This window comes from Dromiciops gliroides, chromosome 3, assembly GCF_019393635.1.
Source record: "Dromiciops gliroides isolate mDroGli1 chromosome 3, mDroGli1.pri, whole genome shotgun sequence".
Lineage (NCBI taxonomy): Eukaryota > Metazoa > Chordata > Mammalia > Microbiotheria > Microbiotheriidae > Dromiciops > Dromiciops gliroides.
In genome coordinates, this window is record NC_057863.1 from 374,976,595 (window position 1) to 374,997,783 (window position 21,189).

At 37.2% G+C, this 21,189-nt stretch overlaps 1 protein-coding gene across 1 annotated transcript in view; it reads right to left on the reverse strand.

Annotated features, from left to right (window-relative positions):
• Window positions 1-21,189, reverse strand: part of THSD7B (thrombospondin type 1 domain containing 7B) — a 1,126,956-nt gene that overhangs the window by 137,923 nt on the left and 967,844 nt on the right. Inside the window, exon 17 of the mRNA XM_043994926.1 lies at window positions 521-654. Coding sequence (XP_043850861.1) covers window positions 521-654 — 134 coding nt within the window. The remainder of the gene's footprint in view (window positions 1-520; window positions 655-21,189) is intronic.

The window sequence follows — 21,189 nt, forward strand, 5'->3', positions numbered from 1 at the left end:
TAACTGAATTCTATTAAAATAAGAATATTCTGATTCAGAATGATCTTTACTCATTTCTCCCCAAGGCTAACTGTTGAGGTTTAAAACCACATATTAAATGTGCCAAGACCTATAAAGAGGAGAACAATCATCCCTTAAGTCAAGAAATCAACTGCTAAACAGATGAATCAACACATTTACAGTCTACCCATCTGCGGTCAGTTGGTCATGAGTCAGCCAGTGGTCTCAGACTGTGACATATAGAGGTCTTAATAAGCAAACTATAGAAGACATTTCAAAAACAATGCTTGTGTAAATATAAAGGTACACACACATACATGTATATATGTATACACATATGCACATATATAAACATATATACATGTATACTTGTATACATATACACACATATGTAGTCAGAACACATTTTATTCAAGAAATCAATGTCTGAGCACTGCTGGGTAAGACCAACCACCTTGTTTTTATGAAAACTATATATTTTTCTTAGCCTTTCCCCACAAAGTATCTAGTTTTCAAATACCTGACTTTTCTAGTTTGTATTCCTTCTCCACAACGGAAAGCTCTTAGTTCACTGTTGATTCTGCATGGAGACCAATGTTCTACAACCCACGAATACTGATTGCACTCACTGTAACATGGGACTGCTTCATGCACCTGTTAGGGAAAGAAAACAAAAATATTTCTTTAAGTCATGCAGTTTACAAAGAAACAGCCAATCTTGTGAAATGCCTGCTGAATATAGCCTTAAAAATAAAGTTGTGGACCAAAATGTCAAACCAAGTCCCCAAAGTTCACTGTTGTATTTAACTGCCTTGAATTAACTGACTTGTCAAAAGATGTTTATGTACATGGGAAATCATCTAAGATATGATGGTGTATCTTTGTAGAAGAGAATAAAGGACAGTCATTTCCTAGTACTGAGGACAGGAATTTCATTATAATTTCATTTTCTCAAACAGCTCACACAGCATCTATTAGATAGCCCTATCTTCAATTATATGGCATATTGTATCATCTATACTTTATGATGACAATGGGAATCTGTATATATATGCATCCATATATACATATATTTGTAAAATAAGGAACATTTACTCTTGCATTTAATGTATCCCTATAATGCATAATAAAAGTGTTGTTATTTTCACTGGAAATTTCTTTTTATATACCCAAATAATCAATTCTAACATATAAGCATTTAGCCTCCTGGTGTAGGAACTCTACAAGTTTGTTTTTGTTATTTTGTTCTGTGGAGGTGCTAGGAGCATGGCCAACAGCCTTCTTCCACCTGTGCCCCCCCCATCCCGAACCACAGAACATCAAAGAAATATTCCCAAAGCTGTTAATAACCGTTTTTGATTACGTTTAATTTTATGATTAAAAACAATGAAATGTGTTCACTGTACTATTAATGCTCAGACATTTCCTTCTTATGCATGCATTTGTGTTTTGTATCACAATTGGCAATACATTTCCTTTCCCTGCCTCATTGAGACTACATTTAAAAAGCAATGTTTTCTATTATTCAGTGTGATTCTTAAACAGTTAATTGGGATTTCCCCCCTTCAAATAAGCAATTGAACCCTAGTGTTTTTCTTCTTTGCCTTTCAAGCTTCATAAAATTGTAAATGATGACTCTGCAAATGTCACCCAAACATAACCATTACTTGCAACTTTCTGGATGCAGTGGAAAGCACTATGTAATGGAATAATCTGAAAACAAGATTGGAGCATCGTCAGCATGTTAGCTAGAAATCAAATGAGAAAAGGTTATTTGTGGAAATACACTTTAGGAATCACAAATAATGTTAGAAACTATTTTTAACCCTGGAGTTCTATTTGGCTCTCTCACAGAGAGGCATAGAAGGCTGCAAGAAACCACAGAGTAAATATATATATATATATATATATATATATATATATATATATATAATATATATATATATATATATATATGAGGATCAAATGAAAGGAGATGGGGAAATGGAAGTAGAAATGGGCATGAGAGAGAGTAAGGAATTAAGTAATAAAAGAATCACATTTCATGCTGTGCATCCTGAAATGAAGGGAGTGGAAAGGGTCAGAAGCCAGCTTATGTATTAGAATAAGGAGGTGATAACTTGTAACAAAAATATCTGTCCTAAAAGCATTGATAAGGCAATAAAGATAAGACAAGGACCTATAAAAATGAAAGCAGACATATCAAATTGAAAGGACACGATGGCTTTGGCTGTACTGAGGGCAGGAGCTCAGAAAATGAATTCTTCATTGGCTTCATAAGGTTTTTCTGTGAACTCCAGCATATGAGGCATATTAAGCAAAGTTCTGTGTGCCTTATGGGCCATATAAAAAAAAAGTATCTACACCCACGCACTTTGCACTGACAGTATTGGGAAAGGAAATTGAGGTGGACAGTCACTTTTCCACTTTTCATGGGTGAGATGGACAGCAAATGGATGAAGGTCCTTAGAGACTGATGCAAGAGCTTCTGATCTAAACAATAATAACCACAGCTTACACTTGTTTTTATGTATCAAGGCCCAAACTCTAATGGAAGGGAGAAGTATGCTTAAGAATGTAGTTCTTCTTGACCTGAATAGAATTTAAATATTACCCTGCTCGTTCATTTATTGTTTTGGTTTTTTTTCTGCTTTGTTTTTATTCTCTGTGTAATATCACTATGTTTCTATATGTAGGTGCTAAAATTTGCCTCAAATGGAGTCGCCCCTCTCCCTCCTTTTCAGCTGCAGGGGCCTCAGAGCCAGCTAAGCAGTGCCAACAAAAACCCTGGGCCTTTGGTGTGGCGTGGCGCGACCCTTGTGAAAGCCCCAGGTGTGCAGCAGTTGGGGGGGTGGGATGGCCCCCTCGAGCCCTTGAGCTGCTGTGGCCTTGAGGGGTGGCTAGCAAATTAGCTTGGCATGCATGTGGGTGTGGCCTGGCCTAAGGTTCCAGTGAGAAAGAAGGGTTTATATTCAGGTAGTGAAAGGGGGACATAGTGGAGACACTAGGAGGTAGGTGGGAGGAAGAGCCTCAGGGCAGTGAGAGTGAAGGAAACAGTAAAAGTGAAAGGGAGGATTGAGCTGCCTGACTGTGAAAGGGCCAGACCAGGAAGGAGATGCAGCTCAGGTTGTGAGTGGCAGGCACTGCAGCAGCTGACCAGCCAGACACAGGTGAGAGACGTGCAGGCGGCAGGGAGAAAGTCAAAATGCAGTCAGGTCATATTTTACTTTTGTTATCCTACTTCTCTTCTGCATTTATTTCTAAATTGGTTCTCATAAATAAACCCTTTTGCTTTAATTGAAAGAAGTTGTTTAATCTTTTCCTTCTCAGGCTGGGAGAGGCAGTGGGGGAGGAAGAGCCTCCCAATGGGCTTTTCCCATAAATATATATAAAATATTATATTGTATTATATGTGCTTTTAATAAAAGCAGTCAGATAGGCAGCCAGGAGCTCACAGATTAGGCCCTGTTAATAATATTTTTTTCTTACAAATACTGGAATGTTTATTGTAGATTTTAACCTACTGGTTCATTGTCAATTTTGAAGAGGACCAGTAGCATCATTGGGTGATGTCGTAACTCATGAATAAATTGTATTCAAGTGAGGCAGAGTTGCACAAAGTTGTTAGCTTAACTTTCTCTTCCAGGATCATAGAAGTCCAGTGTCAGAGAAAAGTCAAGATGCCTGGTGATGGCCTTGCATTCAGTAGATGACCTTGTCATCTTCAATGTCTGACCATGCTCTAAGTGCTCCATAGTATCTGTTTCAGCCACCTTCATCACACTTGGAACAAATTATTCCCATCCAGTCATTCTGCAAGGGAAGTCTTAACATGATTGAGGTAGTCACCAATGGGTTTGAGGCCTATTGGTTACCCTCAACCTCGTGTTGCCCCATCTGCCAAGACATCATCCTAGAGTGGACATGCTATAGCTTCTTGGAGCCACAGGTGAAAGTCGGGTAGCCAGTGGACACAAAAGTTGGATGAGCAGCCCTGAAAAGTGTTTGGCAGGCTTGACACCAAGAGGCGATATTTCTCCCTAAATACTCCAAGCTACTATTGTAAGGTGGTGACATCTAATCACCCATTTCTAAAATCTTGGTGTAATCTTTGATTTTATCTTCTCCCTCTTTTATCACATCCCATCAGTCATCAATCTCTGCCATTTTCTTGCATAATATTCTATAATCTATGACCCTTTCCCCCATCTATTCCCTTTGTCACTACCACAGAATATGTCCTCATTATCAGCTACCTAGGTGAGTATAATAGTCTCTAAACCAATTTTCTTGCCTCCTTCCACCTGCCCTGAATGCATCACTCAATCTACTATTGCAACAATATTAGAAAAGGACAAGAATTACATAGAATGAAAAGGTATAAAGATACACTGTGATCTGTGCCAGTAATAAGAATATCCACATTGATGAGTTAATGGATCCATTTAAGTATTTGAGTATAAGCAGATCTGAATATCTAATTCTTCTCAAAACTTTTCAATGTTTTGCTATTGAAAGTCAACACCCAAGTAGCCTCATATTCAAAGCATTCCATACCATGGTATTCTATATTTCCAACAAATCTCATAATTCTTCCTGCTACATAATCTGATCAAATGGATTGCTCACTTTTCCTACATCATGTACCATGGATTCTGGCTTCTGTGCTTTTGTTCATATGATTCCCCATTCATAAAATTCTCTATTCCCCCACAATATTTCCTATGTATTGATTGATTTTCTCCATTTTTCTTTTCTCTTTAAAAAAAATAATCCACATTATATGGGAAGCTCTTTGGTGATAGCAGTGCTAAAAGGGAATTTTAGGCAATGTGACAACAATAGATACCAAAATGTTTTCCATGAAAAGATATATTTGCAATGGGTAATATTTTTCTTTGAAAAGTTTTTCCATCCTCTAAGGTTGAACTTAAATGCCATCCCCTCCATAAAACATTACTTAAGAATACTCTCCCCAACCGCTTTCAATGCTTGACTCCATTTGTAATACTTTCTATTATGATATTCACTAACACTGTTATGCATTTAGGGGCAATAATAGGGAATGGACCTGCGATTTATTTGGTATGAAGTAACCCTAGAAGAGGAAACTGTTTCTACCAATGCTGGTTGGTACCACTGTTAGAGAATCGTCTGGAAGTACTGAATGGTTGAATGGTTAAGTGACTTGCCTAGGATCACCCAGTCAGAGTATATATGTGTGGTAAAATATGAAAGTTTTTAACAGTCAGTTAGGATACTGAAAGACGCCAGTTTTTCAAGGACCACCCTTTTGGGGAGGAGATGAACAGTCTGCCTGCTGCGCATGTCAGACTGCCTGCCAGGTACAGTCCGCCTGCTGTGCATGTCAGACTGCCTGCCAGGTACAGTCCGCCTGCTGCGCATGTCAGACTGCCTGCGAGATACAGTCCGCCTGCTGCGCATGTCAGACTGCCTGCCGGGTTTTTTGACTTCCGGGGTGGAGAGAACGAGAGTAGGCCTTTTTTGCCTGCTTGGCGGGACTCCTGGCGGCGCGGCACAGACAGTCTCCCTCACTCCAAAGGTGGCCTTTTTGGTTTGGTGAGTTTTTATAAGGAATATAGACTAAGCCTAGATTTAAGACGATTTGTACTGTATTTCTATTTTCCTATCCTTCTAATCAACAACACCTTATATACAATAAAGGCTCTATCTAGAAAACCAGAAGCTTCTTCCATTTACTAGTCTGGGAGATAAATTAAGGGAAAAGTTAAGTAGGGGAGATTTATGATCTAATATCCAATTTTAAATCTCACATATGAAAGGTAAGACTAGAAATCAAGTCTTCCCTGCTCTGAGGTTGGCTCTCTAGTCACAATACCATCCTGTATTTCATGTTATGCATTTACCTTATCTTATTTTGTCTTTTAGTCACTTACACATGAGTCACATCCCTAACATTAAACTGTCTATTATTATGTGGAAGCAGGGAACATGTCTTATCTTAATTTCGCATCTCCTTTAGCTTCTAGTACAGTACTGTGTTGAAATAAGTACTAAATATATTTTTGTTGAGTTGAAGCAGTGTCTCTCAAAGAGGAATTGAAACTAATTACTAAATGAGGGAGGATATCTAGCCTTTCCAGTTTAATTCCACAAAGAGAATAGGATCATTCAGAGTAATGCACCCCACCCCAACTATAGAATTTTTTACATAGCACAAAGAAATTGGAGAAAAATGAATACCAATTTCTTCCTACTCCAGCATTTTGGTAGCATGTGCACTCACACACACACACACACACACACACACACACACACACACACATTCCTCTAGAGAGGCTGACGATGATTTTGTTATGCAAAAGAGATGGAGGTCTGAGAGAAAGCCACTGTCCTCCTCTTAGCCTTGGTCCTGCTGGGACTGAATCTTGCCCATAGGATCAACAATCAGCACAAAGGGAATGAAGCCAATAGGGCATTCAAGGATAAAAATTAACTACCCCGACACCCAATTTCCTCTAGTGTCAGTCCTTTAAGTTCTGGCTATTTCACATTGCTATTTAGCTCATGGTTATTATAGTTTTAAAATGGGTTTGTGTTAAAGCATGGACTTTATCAGAGAACCATTTGAAACTAGTCTGAAGGAGAGAAATGAACCATGGGAAAGTTAACTGAAAATCATTTTTTAAATGGTACAAATTAGGAAGAAAATAACAGGGCTTAATAGGGCCATAGATGTTTAAGAACACAGTGCCAAGACTAGAGTACTATGACAGGGGTAACATTTCATCCCACTAGTAATGGGTCCTTTTCATTATTCCTTCATTTAGGAATATGTATTTGTAATTTTGCCAGTATGAAAGTTATATCATAAACTCATTCATTCATTCACTCAATTAATATTTATTGAATAGAATCTCCTTCACTGGAATTGACTAAATGAACTACGTACAGTTTTCTAGTAAGTACTAATGCATATTACAGCTGGACTGGGTTCTTTGCACACACATTTAGCGACCATAAACTCTTAAGAAAGCGATGTTTACTCATATTAACCTAAAGTTATAAAACACACTAATAACATGAAACTATGGTCCAGAAAACTCAAGAGCAGCCTGGAAAGGACTGGGAATTCCTTCAGCAAATTATCTTCCTTCCCACTATTCTGGCTCAGGTACAGAATTAGGTGAGGGTTGTTTGAACAAGAATTGCAGAATTTGGTGCTGAAGATAATCTAGATCTCTTAATTTTACATATCAAGAAAAGAGACAAAGAAACAGGGGCAGCTAGGTGGAGCAGTGGATAAATCCTTGGCCCTGGATTCAGTAGTACAAGAGCTCAAATCTGACCTCAAACACTTGACACTAGCTGTGTGATCCTGGGCAAGTCACTTAACCGTCATTGCCCCACCAAAAAACAAACAAAAAAACAGACAAATATCAAGTTACTTGTCCAACATCAACCAGTAATTAGATTGCAGAACTAGTGTTCTTCTCACATTCAGTTAGATATGTGTTTTTATATTGCCCCCAATCAGTTTTGTGAGGTTTGAAAATGTAATAGAAGTCTATTTGAATGCATACTTAGAGGTGTAAATCTCTCTGGAATGGTCACTGATTCTAGTTCTATTCCATACTCCTGGGACAGAATGGCACTTGGAATAGCCTTGAATATGAACGCATTTTTTTTTTCTAATTGAACACATTTATACAGGGTGTTCCAAAAGTCATAGTACAGCAAGCCTGTACAGACAGACAGTTGCAGGTGCTATTCATCTTTGATTCCCCTGTTTACTTCCTATTTGTCTTCTCTATTATACTGACCTCTGGGTCCTGTGCAAGCACTAGGCAAACCACACTGTTGTAAATACCCATGTTAACTGTTTGTGTTGACCTACTGGGAACCATTTCCCACTTTAAAGGTTAGAGATGAGAACTAGAAACTAATTGGTGCTTAACTTGTTCCCTGCTCCTGAAGCAATAAGTAAATCTCTAATTAAAAAACGAACAAACAAACAAACAAAACACCTAATACCATTATGAAGAGTAGAACTTCCCTGATTAGGAAAATCAGGCATTATCTAGAAGGAGTGATAGAAAGCTTGGTTAACTTCTCTTACTGTGTCCAGAAGATTATTAGACCTGAAATTCTCACCACTATCCCTTCTAGTAACTGGAATCTACCTCTCCACTTCCACTAATGACTGAAACCCAGTTGTATTATGTGCCTGAGGTCCTTTTCCCTTTCTTCTATGCCTGGACCCTTAGGTATGACAAGTTAAGCTTTGGCCTGTCCTCATCTGAATTAAAATGTGCCGCAATAAAGGCCTGATGCTTTATCCATTACTAGATTGTCTGCCTTTTTGTAAAGGCACAAAGGGAAATGGGATAATGACTAACCCAGAGTAATCATTTCATGGAAGACAAAATCCAAGAGAGGAGTCAGCAATACAAATCACAGCCTCAGACTTTATATAAAATGGATAACATGTGTATAGTAAATATTTTTAGCTAGAGATCCTTATTCAAGGAAGTGAATTTGACATCATGGGTATTATTTAGACCTGGTGGGATGTGACTTTAGCATCAATATAGTTCTGGAAAGATATACCAAAGGGAACAGAATGATAAAAATGGAAGGACAGAGTAACACTATATATTTAAAAAGATACACTTATGTGAACAAATCTGTTACCCAGTTGGAGGAAGTCTTATAATGAATATCTGGATGAGGATCAGGTAGAACTTGAAGAAAGATACAGAAAGGATACTGTAGAGTTACTATATTCCAGCTGTTTGGGCAGGAGGAGGAAAGAGAGGAAAAGTTCAGAAAGTCTACCATAGGCTATGCATATAAGTTTATAGAGTCATGATGAGGAAGGGACAGCATGATGCAGTGAAGAGGTGCTATGTTTAGAATCAGGGGACCAAGATTTGAAACTAGGTTCTGCCATTTACTATTTGTCTCAAACTGATTGAGTCATTAGCCTTTTCATCAGTAAAGTAAGTTGGACCAGAGTCACTTCAATTCAATAAAAATTAATTAGGTGCCTACTATGTGCCAGGCACTGTGCTAAGTGCCACGTCCTTCCAGCTCTATATCCACAGTATAATGAATATATTTGCAACAATTCTCTCTAAGGATGCAGCTAATTAATTATTACCTTCTGGTAATTCATGCTTTAGAAGATGGAAAACTATGAGAACAGCTATTTCAGATTTGATTCTAACCATCAAGGAGCAACTGCTTCTTAAGTTTATAATAGATAAAGAATCGACCAATTTAAGGCATAATATGACATATATCATAGATTTGAGGAGAAGAAATTTCAAATATTTCAAATAAAGGGGGGAGAAATCCAACAGCTTAAAATTATATAGAGGAAGTCAGTATAAGAGGTATAGGAAACTATCATGAATCACAATTTTAACAGAAATTATTTCATTAAAAAGAAAAGAAAGATTAAAGAGCTATATGAAGATGAAAGGGAATATATTAACCAACTTAATTTTTTAAAAGAAACATTTAAAGGATTGAACTATAGGGATGTAGTGTTGGATACTGAATATAAGAAAAGGTCATAGTCCTATAAGAATATAATCAGGAATATTAGCATTTAGAAGATCCGAGGTTGATAATGATTATCCCATCACTTAATAAAGTGCTTGACTGGCATATAGCAGGTGATTAATAAATATTTACTGATGGACTGACTGAATCCTTAGGACAACAAAATGGACATCTTAGCTTAATTGGAGGAATGAGGAAGATACAAGAACTAATCAGACTACTTCAAATAGAGCAGCAGAGGACAATTAAATTCAATGCACCTTTTTTAAGGACCGACATATTTCTGAGGAATCAAAAATAAAAATGAAATATAGCCCACATCATGCTTACATTTTACAGATGAATAATTTTCAAATTATATCATTTTAATAGAGTAACTAAGTAAGAAGGCAGAACTTATTTTATCTTATTTTACTTTTGTGTTATCTTCCAAGGAGCACGGTCTTTGAAATGAAAAGAGTAGAACAAAAATGGATTAATTGGGCACTGAAACCCAAGTTGTGTAAAGAGACAGTAAAGGAGCATATACTCACTGTTATAACCTAGACACTGGCTGATGTGAATGCTAAGCCACTGTTCGTGATCTGTGAAAATTCATGGAAATCAGGAAAAGTTCTGCAAGACTAGAGCAGGGTAAATTATTTCATTATTTTCAAAACTCAGGAGAAAGTATAATTGTACAATATAGGTGAATGAACTCAACTTCAATTCCAGGCAAAATTTAAGACTATATTTTTAAAGATCTGGTTTACAGACATCTAGTAAGGAAATAACTGCTCAGATATGCTGTGACTTCATTCAGAATGGGTCATGTAATCCTAACATATTTGCTTTTCCTGAAAAACTTCCTAGACTTCTCACTTGTGTGGTATTATGGGAATGTCTTAATTATAGTGAAATGTAGGATGACAAAACTGGGATCCAATAAGTTTTTTTTTTTTAAACAGGTTATACAGCCTGCTTATTGTCCAAAACCTAATACAAAGATTTTTAATAAAGGTAAATATAATATGCTGATTTTATGACTACTTTGTTATTGTTATTGTTTGTCCTTCACTTTGTAGAGGAACCTAACATCGTGAGATGATGTCATGACCTTCAATGAATGTGTTTAAGTGAGGCATGGCTATGAAAACTCATGAGTCTCATTTCTCCTCCAGAGCCATCTGAGTTGAGTGGCAAGATCACATTAAGACAACTGGAGATCTCCCGGATGACTACTTTGTATTATTTTGTGGAGGAGTTTCTTGGTCAGTTGTTTATGGTACTAAATTATCTTTGAGTATCTTCTATTTCTTGATCATGCAAGTAGATGTTCTAAGGTCCCTAGCAGCTAGAAACCATCTGTGGATCTTAACTTGTATAGAGCTTTATGGTTTGTAGTCAAGTCTATCTCATTTGATCTTCATGACAACCCCTAATCGAAAGATAAGGGCAGGTGTGAGGAATCTCAATTTTATAACAGATGAAAAAAAGTGAGGCTACCAAAATATGAAGTTCAGTTAGTTAAGGTTCAAATGGACCTAAAACTAGATCTAGTCTTATGAATGGCAGTTTGGTGCTATTTCTACTACACCACACCTAGACCTCTCTATATACCTCTCTATAAATTAAATTTATAAAGTACATGATACTAAAACTGTACAATACTAAGAATGCTTAATTTAAAATAATTATTTTATTGATTTTGCTTAATTAAAAAATTTTTAAGTTTCCTTATTTAGAAAATGAAATTTATAAAGAATAGGGTTTTGTTGTTGTTGTTGTTGTGTTTTTTATTGTTATTGTTTTTGTTTTTTTGAGTGGCAGTTGGGTTAAGTGACATTGCCTTGGGTCACAGAGCTAGAACATGTCAGGTGTCTGGGGCTAGATTTGAACTCAGGTACTCCTGAACCCAGGACCAGTGCTTTATCCACTGTACCACCTAGCTGCCCCAAGAACAGTGTTTTTTTTTTAAATGAAAGAATGGAAACAATAATTTCTGAAGTGCTTTCCATGTGCCAAATATTTTGCTAAGTGATTTGCAAATCTCATTTTGTCCTAACAACGATATTGGGAGGTAGGTGCTATTATTAGCCCCATTTTTATAATTAAGGAAACCCAGGCAGAGTTGCTTAGGGTCAAACAGGAAGTGTCTGAAGCCAGATTTAAACTCAAGCCTTCCTGAATCCAGACCTAGACAGTTTGTTGCTATAATACCAAGTTGCCACATAAGATGTTATCATATCATATGATACACTACGTCATTAACCAATATTTATTAATCATCTACTCTGCATCATATACTTTACTTTGTATAAGTTATACAAAAGACAAAAATGAGAGAGTCCCAGTCCTCAAAGAAATTCTGTAATTTAGGGGAAAAAATCAATATATGTACAATAAATACAGGGTTATTTTATCTTCTTTTGTTTTATTTTAATTTATTTAACAGGAAGGGCTAGAAGCTTGGCAAGAAAAGGAAAGACTTCATGTGGTCAGTGTTGCTTAAACAGAATTTTAAAGGAAATAAGGGATTCTAAAAGGCAGAACTGATTTGAGAGTTCATTCCAAGTGAGGGGTAGAGCCAAGATAAAGTAACAGAACTGGGAAATAAGTGTCATTCCTAAATTAGAGTAGAGAGACTGGCAGTTTAGCTGTATGATAGAATATGGATAGGAGAATAAAATATAAATTGGGAAGTCAGGGTTGGCCCAGATTGTGAAGGGTTTTGAATGCTAAACATTAGAGATTATAATTTATCCAAACAACTACCTATATCATACCTCTTCCATATTAAAAAATAAAATCTCATTTCATGCTACCATCCTTGATACATTTGTCTTAGATCTCTTCTCATTTGTGGATGAGCTCCCTGAGAAACACTTATACCATCTGTGTCTACATTTCTCTTCCTCTGGTCTTCTCCTTTAGCTTCTGCAATATGACTTCTTACCTCATTATTCAAATGAAACTTTGAAATTTTCCTCTCTAACACTGCCAATGATTTCTTAATTGTCAAATAAAATGTATTTTTTCAATCCCCAATCCTTCTTGACTTCTGTGACCAGTGCCAACCATCTTTTCTTCCTTAATGCTCCTCTCTTCTCTAGGTTTGATGATATTATTCTCTTCAGATTCTCTTCCTATCTGTTGCATTCCTCACATCAAGTTCATTAATCGTGAATGTCCCCAAAGACTCCATCCTAAACCTTCTCTTTTTTCATTCCAGATCATTTCACTTGGTGATGCCATTAGTTCCCTTGATTTCAATGATAATTTTTATAAAGATGATTCCCAGACCTTTAAACCTACCCCTTATGTCAATCATTTCCAGCCGCCTCTTGACATCTTGAACTGGAGGTCCCATAACAATCCCAAATTAAATATGTCCAAAAGAAAACAAATATTTTAAATTTTTTCAAGGTAGGGTGATATTTGAGGACACTATTAGCCTCCCAGTCACCTAGGCTTCAGTATGACTCTTTTTTTTTTTTTTTTTTGCAGGGCAATGGGATTAAGTGACTTGCCCAGCGGTCACAGAACTAGAACATGTCAAGGATCTGAGGTCGGATTGAAACTCAGGTACTCTTGAATCCAGGGCTTGGGCTTTATCCACTGCGCCCCCTCAGTATTACTCTTGATTCCTAACTCTTACCCTCCATATATGTCTGATCTATTATCAAGTCTTTTCATTTTATCTTTACAACATATTTTATATTTCCTCTCCCATTCATATGGCCACAATCTTACTTTAGCCCCTCATCTTTCATCTGTTTTTCTGTAAACTACTTTTAAAATTTTTTTTTCAAGTAAAATCACTTTTTTTCTCCTTTCTACCTGTGCCCTTCACTTGGAAAAGAACGAAAGATTAACAAAACCTTTTGCATAGCCCTCCAACTGGTTATTCTGACTGAAGTTTCTCTGTCTTCTAGTCCTCTTCTCACATGTGAAGGTGATTTTTCTAATGTAGGGGTCTGACCATGTCATTCTACATTGTGTCTTTGTACTGGCTATTCTTACACCTGGATTGTTCTGGTCCTCTTCTCCTTTTATCTTCTCTATCTAAGATTTAGCTTCAAAGATTAAGCTTCAAAGATACATTTGGCAGGGGCCTTTTCCTAGTCTCCCCAGATGCCAAAGCCTCTCCTTTCCCATTAACTTATATCTGCTCTGAGCCAATAATGGATCTAGCCTCAATGGCCTCATTGGCCATGTTTGACCTCCTAATGACTGAATGAGTGTAAACAGCAATTGTTTTTGTTTTGACCAGAACCCTGAGTGTCTTTCCCTCTCTCTCTCTCTGTCTCTCTCTCTACTCTCTGTCTCTCTCTTTCTCTCTCTCTCTCCCTCCATCCCTTCCCCCCTCCCCCCCCACTCCTTCTTTCCTTCCTTCCTTCCCTTCCTTCCTTCCTTCCTTCCTTCCTTCCTTCCTTCCTATCCTTCCTTCCTTCCCTTCCTTCCTTCCTCCATTTCCTTCATTTATTTATTTATTTGTTTGTGTTGACTAGATAAAGGAGGCTATTCTTTGCCTCATTTCTTCCTTTTTTTTTTTTGGTGAGCAATTGGGGTTAAGTGACTTGCCTAGGGTCACACAGATAGTCAAGTGTCTGAGGCTGAAACTCAGGTCCTCCTGAATCCAGGGTCAGTGCTCTTTCCACTGTGCCACCTAGCTGCCCCTTTGCCTCATTTCTTACCTAGTTTTAGTCACTGAATGGGTATTGCCTCAGGAAAACTGAGACTAGAAAGACCTTAATTTTTAAAATGCCAACATCTCCCACTACATCTGGGGACATTTCCAGTAATCCTATAATATATCTTGCAACTGGACCCAGATGGTTCTGGAGGAGAGAGTGAGGCTGTTGACTTTGCACAGCCCTGACTCACTTAAATCCAATTCATGGCAAGTCATGGCATCACCTCATGATGTCATGGTCTTCTTCTAGATCAAAGACTAAATGAAACAACAATAATAACAACCATTATTTGAATATATTTTCTTTGAGGTCAGGGAGTTTTATTTTTAAATCTCCAGGGCTTTGCATAAATACCTAGCACAATTAAGGGTTTAATAAATGGTTGATGACTGACTTATTGAGAATAGGAAGTCACTGATGTTTATTGAGTATGGGGTTGAGATTATCAGACATTTACTTTAGGTTAATCATTTGATAACTGCGTGTCAACACATTAGAAGGAAGTGACTTGAGGTGATGACTCCTATTAGAAGGAGGCTTCAATAGTTAGGAGAGAGGTGACAAGGCTGAACTGGGATAGTAGCCTTCTTCATGCAGGGAAGGAGAATAGAAGTGAGAGATAATTTTTGAGGAAAAAAATTGTTATGGGGTGCAGGGCACCACAGAAGTTCTCTGGGGCACACCAAGGAATCTTTTCCCTTGAGAAACTAAACCAGAGGACTGGATAACGCCTAGAGAGATAAGCTGAACCAAATCGGACTGAGCTAGCTTTGGATTCCTACCCTTCATTCTGGTCTCCCTTACTCTGGGGAGATAAATTTGGGTGTGGCTGTGGCCTTTGCATTCTGAAGAGGCATCTGTAGCCACCCCTCCACCCAATTCCCTTTAGTCACTACCAGTGGGGGATGGTCCACCTTCACTAAAGGAACTTTCCACAGGCAGATGGTCCACCCCCATCAGGCCTCTATAAAGTACTTTCCAGTCTCCTGTTTGAGGAGATTTGGTACCTCTGAGTCATGTGCTTTATGCCAAATCTCCCCATGAAAAGTCCAAGGATTTCTTTCATGGTTTCCCTACCCCAACCTTCCCTTCCCTTGCTCCTAAATAAACTATCAACCTTATTCTAACTACATTTTGTGTGCAAGAGGGTGTAATTCTTTAAAGAGGAATTCCTAAGAACCCCAATCCCTAACACAACCCGTACCCCATTCCCACCATTACAAAATGAAAACTTGATAGCTATTTTGATATATAAGGTAAGGGAAGTTTAAAAAATGAAGGATAACAACAAGGTTATATGCCTAATTGGCAAGAAGCTTGGTAGTAGCCTTAACAGATATAGGAAAGTTCAGAAGGGAGGTGAATTTGGGAGAGAAAGATAAAAAGTTTAATTTTTAGACATTTTGAGTTTAAGATGCCTATGGGACAACAAGTTGAAAATATCCAAAAGGGAAGTGTCACCTAAAAAAGTTATGTCCTATATGACTTTGGGAGATAATTTTTTTTTTGGTCTGATTCTTTATATGTGTGGACTCCTTCTCCAGAGTCTAGTATGGTTCTTAAAAAGCAAAAACATTAAATTATAGTCACATTTTTTTTTTGTGGGACAATGAAGGTTAAGTGACTTGCCCAGGATCACAGGGCTCCTAAGAGTTAAGTGTCTGAGGCAGGATTTGAATTCATGTCCTCCAGAATCCAGGGCTGATGCTTTATACACTGCACCACCTAGCTGCCCCCTTTTTTCCTGATGGCAGAAGTGTTCTCTAAAATATAAAAGTATTTCCATTTTTAAGCAATGCTCATGATGTCTTCAGTTTTCTATCTGTGGGAAATTCTTTTACTTCTATTGATTTATGCTGTAAGAAGATCAAGGGGGCAGGCATTCTGAACCAGGACTCCCTGAGGTCCTGGCCCTTTATGATTGTTATTCATTAGGAGTTGCTACTCTCAGCGTTAGCCTAGCTAATGAATTCTGCAACATTACCAAGCTCCTCATCTCCTCTGCTTTGGAGGCCACTCTTTTTGATATCAATGACAGCATAGTTCATAAATGGACTTTTCCAGAATGACCAGAGCTCATCACCACACTTGTTTTCTAAGGCCACCCTTCTCTTCAGAGTGTAGGACAATATATACTTTCTCCTCTTCACTATGATCTAACAGTAAAAACCCACATTCTAAAAAAAATCTGATTCCATAAAATGAATTGCCTTCACAAAATTGCTAACATTTGGTTGTGCTTTTTAAACCTACCAGGCAGTTAGACCCGGAAACAATTGTGATAATTATCTCCTTCCCTTTCTATCTCCCTTGAATATAAGGGCAGGAATTATTCTTTTTTTAAATTTATTTGGGGGGGGCAATGAGGGTTAAGGTGGCTTGCCCAGGGTCACACAGCTAGTGTCAAGTGTCTGAGTCAGATTTGAACTCAGGTCCTCCTGAATCCAGGTCTTTTGCTTTATCCACTGTGCCACCTATTTGCCCTGGGAATTATTCTTAAAAGGAAAGTATAATATTTATACAAAGTGAATGTTACAGTTTGTCTTTTCTAGTGTACTGCTTCACTGAATAGTCCTTTAAATGACTTATACACTGTGGCATTAGGCAGCTAGACAGTACAATGGTTACTGTGTCAGGCCTGAAGTCAGGAAAACTCATCTTTCTGAGCTCAAATCTGGCCTCAGACACTTACTGGCTGTATGACCCTGACTCACACTCACACTCACTCTCTCTCCTCTCTCTCTCTCTCTCGTCATCTCTCTCTCTCTCTCTCTCTCTCTCTCTCTCTCTCTCTCTCTTTTTTTCCTTCTCAATAGTATTTTTTCCAATTATATTTAAAAATAGTTACAACATTCATTTTTGTCAGATTTGAGTTCAAAAATTTTCTCCTCCTTTTCCCTCCCCAAGTTAGCAATCAATCTGATATAGATAATGTGTGCAATTATGTTAAATATCTTTCCATATCAGTCATGTTATGAGAGTCAGCACAAAAGGGGGAAAAACACAAGAAAGAAAAAAAGAAAAAAAAAGCAACAAAAGTGAAAATAGTATGCTTTGATCTGCCCTCAAACCCCATAGTTCTTTTTCTGGATGTGGAGAGCATTTTCCATCATCAGTCTTTTGGAATTGTGTTTGAATCGATTGTATTGCTGAGAAGAACTAAGTCTATCACAGTTGATCATCACATAATATTGCTGTTACTGTATGCAATATGTTCTACCAGTTCTGCTCACTATACTTAGCATCTGGTCATATAAGTCTTTCCAGGTTTTTCTGAAATCTACCTGCTCATCATTTCTTATAGTACAATAAAGTATACCATTACATTCATATAACACCACTCATACAGCCATTCCCCAATTGATGGGCATCCCCTCAATGACCATTTCTTTGCTATTTCCAAAAGAGCTGCTGTAAATATTTTGTAGCTTCTCCTCCTTTTTAAAAATTTTCTCTTTGGGATACAGACCTAGTAGTGTTATTGCTGGGTCAAAGGGTATGCACAATTGTATAGCCCTTTGGGCATATTTCCAAATTGCTCCCTAGAATCATTAAGTTGTTCAGTTTTCCCCACATCCCTAACATTTATTTCCTTTCAGTCATATTAGACAATCCGCTAGGTGTGTGTTCGTGCCTCAGAATTGTTTTCATTTGTATTTCTCTAATTAAAGTGATTTAGAACATTTTTTATATGACTATAGATATCTTTAATTTCCTGATCTGAAATCTGACTATTCAAATCCTTTGACCGTTTCTCATTTGGTGACTTGGGCATATCTCTTATCCTTGTTTGCCTCTGTTCTTCATCTGTAAAATGAGATGCAGAAGGAAATGGCAAACCACTCCAGTAATATTGCCAAGAAAACCCCCAATAGGGTCTTGAAGAGTTGGGCACTACTTAAAGTACTAAACAGCAGCAGAAACAATAACAGACATGGTGGCACCTTTTTTTCCTATTGGTCTTTTCTTCCCTTGATGTCAAGTATCATTACCTCCTGATAGCTGAATATGTGGCATGACTTGTCTTTTTTTAAATATAATTTACATTTTTATTTATAGTTTTGTTTTCCAATTTGTATCCTTCCTTCCCTCCCTCTCTGACCCCCTCCCGTGAGGTGGCAAGCAATCATATGGGGTTATACATGTATGATAATGTTAACATTACCATATTAGTCATTTTGTATAAGAAAACTTGATTAAAAGAAAAAAATGAAAGAAAGTGAAGAATACTATGCTGTGGTCTCTGTTCTACCAATATCTGTTTTTCCTTTGGAGGTGGATAGTATGTTTCATCAACAGTCCTTTGGGATTGTCTTAAATCATTGTATTGTTGAGAATAGGCAAGTCATTCACAGTTCTTCATCAAACAATATTGCTGTCAATTTGCATAATGTTTTCTGGTTCTGCTCACTTCACTATACATAATTTTATACATGTCTTTCCAGGCCTTTCTGAAGTCATCCTGCTTGTCATTTCTTATAGCTCAATAATATCAAATATCACAGTTTTTTAACCATTCCCCAATTGATGAACATTCCTTTGAGTTCCAATTCTTAGCCAGGACAAAAAAGAGCTGCTATAAATATTATTGTACAAATAGGTCTTTTTTCTCTTTTGGGGGATGCATAATTGTTATTTTTAGCCCTTTCTGCAGTACCTAGTACCATTGCTTAACCATTTCAACACCTGGGTATTTAGATAAAAGATTCAGAACTATGTCAAAATTGCATATTCTCTCTATAGCTCTGTTTCCTTCATTTTCACTGATATTGAAACTGAAGCAGATTTTTGAGGAGTAATACCCCAAATCATAACAGAGTGGAAACAAGGCTGTCTTCTGACTCCCTTTCCAGTTCAATCACCTCAGAATACAACCTATTTTACCCCATGCCTCAGATAATCCTTTTATTACATAAATGGTAAAAAAAAAAATTAAGTCCTAAGAAATTGTAAACTCTTCATTATCCTCAATAAATTAGACATATGTCCCTTCAAAATTATATATCATTCCACATGCATTAATTATTTGAGTATTTTCCATTTCTCTCCACTTCTCCATCTTTCCTTTCCCCTACAGGGCTACTCTCTACCACTGTTTCTCTGAAATAACTTCTTTCCTTCAATTAAAATGTGTATAAATCAGGAAAAAGCCCAGAACCCTCTGTCTTCCCTCTTTCTGCAGGGGATTACCTTCTCCTAAAAGGAGACAGAACTGTCCCTGGGTTCTTGATTGATCTTGGCTTCTATAATGTAACTTCCTGCTCACCTAAGGACATAAAAGTCCCAGTCATTTGGAGTATGGGCCCGTCTGATATGATGGCTTTCTGAAGACCACTTAAGTCATTATGCCCTTCATCATTTCTTTCTCTGAAGACCAAACACAACTGTATATGGAGATAATAAGGATAGTATCTTGAGGAGATAAGGTGCCACTGTATCCTTGTTGCAAATGCAAAGTAATTTCCTTTAGCTAAGTGTTCAGTGATTTAAGTGTCTCATTTGATCCTAACATTGAATGAGAGCTAAGAAAGTAAAAGTGGCTTCTGACATGCTATCCCCAATAGGTGCCCACACACATGTGCAAACATGTATGTGTGAAATTGTGTGTCAAAGTTTTATATTTTTCATCGCAGTTCAGTTAATGTAAAATTGGCATTCATCTAAGCCTACCCCATGCATGATGGTTCTGGTTTTTTGTTGCATAGGAGGTAAAAGACAATCTTTAGTTAAATATTGTTGCAGCTAATCTCACCAAGTGAACAATCAGTAATGTAATAGAGAGTTGACATGTTTTTCAATATAGACTTTTATCTTCAATTTAAATAAAAAACTAGTAACAGGCCACTGATTAAACTTTCACTGCGTAATGTAGCATATGCAAAACAGAGGAAGTGTGTTTCATATACAGTTCAAAGTAAGATAACTGACATCTCAAATGTTCACCATCCTGTTTTGTAATAATTAGAAGGAAGGAGACACAGATGAGGAAGACTGAGGAAACAGCAGTGCCATGCTGCTGTTTACTGTGCAAAGTGATTCCCTCTTGAGGGCTGCGTTCGGCTTCCACCATGACATATGGAATGTTATATTTTGCAAAGGGCAAGATAATAGCCTCCTGATATTCACAACACAGAATGTGATCATTGGCTAGACTGGATGAGGGAAAAACATGAGAGTATCAGAAACTCAGGGGGATTAGATAAGCCATACTATGACCTTTAGCGAATGAAATGAGTTGAAGGTTCTTGGAGATATTTGGTTGGTCCTTTAGGGAAGAGTTATAACTAGGGTAGAGTAAAAGGCACCTTGCTTCAAGGTCCTGATGAGACTTAGAGTCTTCGTCAGCATTGAAACAAAGCTTACGCTGAAGTAGAAAGAATCATTATTTAGAGAAAGCCTTTTTATAGAAGTATGTCTATAATGATTTTAATACACATATACATATACAAATGCATATGTGTGTGTGTATATAAATATACTCATATGTACATATACACACAGACACACACACACACATATATATATATACACACACACATACATATACAGACACACATCTTTTTGTGTCTAATGGGAACCATCTCTAGGGAAGAAAAAAAAATACATAATCTTGTATATGTGAAAGAAACAATAAGTTTTTATGTAGTAGATGTTCAGTTTCATGTACAATTGTCTTTTTATAGAAATGCTTTTTTATTCCACAAATTAAAATAAATTTTTTTAAAAAGAAATATTATTCAACATAGGAATTTACTAGCAGATTGGGATGAGGTTTTTCTTGCCTTGACTATTCCCTTGTTCTATCGCAACTGAGAATGTCGTTTTGTCACTTGTTGATAGTACAAAAATTCTTAGTTATTCCTATGTAGTAGAGGCTTCTCCAAAAGTGTTTCTTTCATGACCTTATCTTCTGTGGAGCACGCAATACTGATATTGATATGCCTACTCTAGGAAGGTTTGG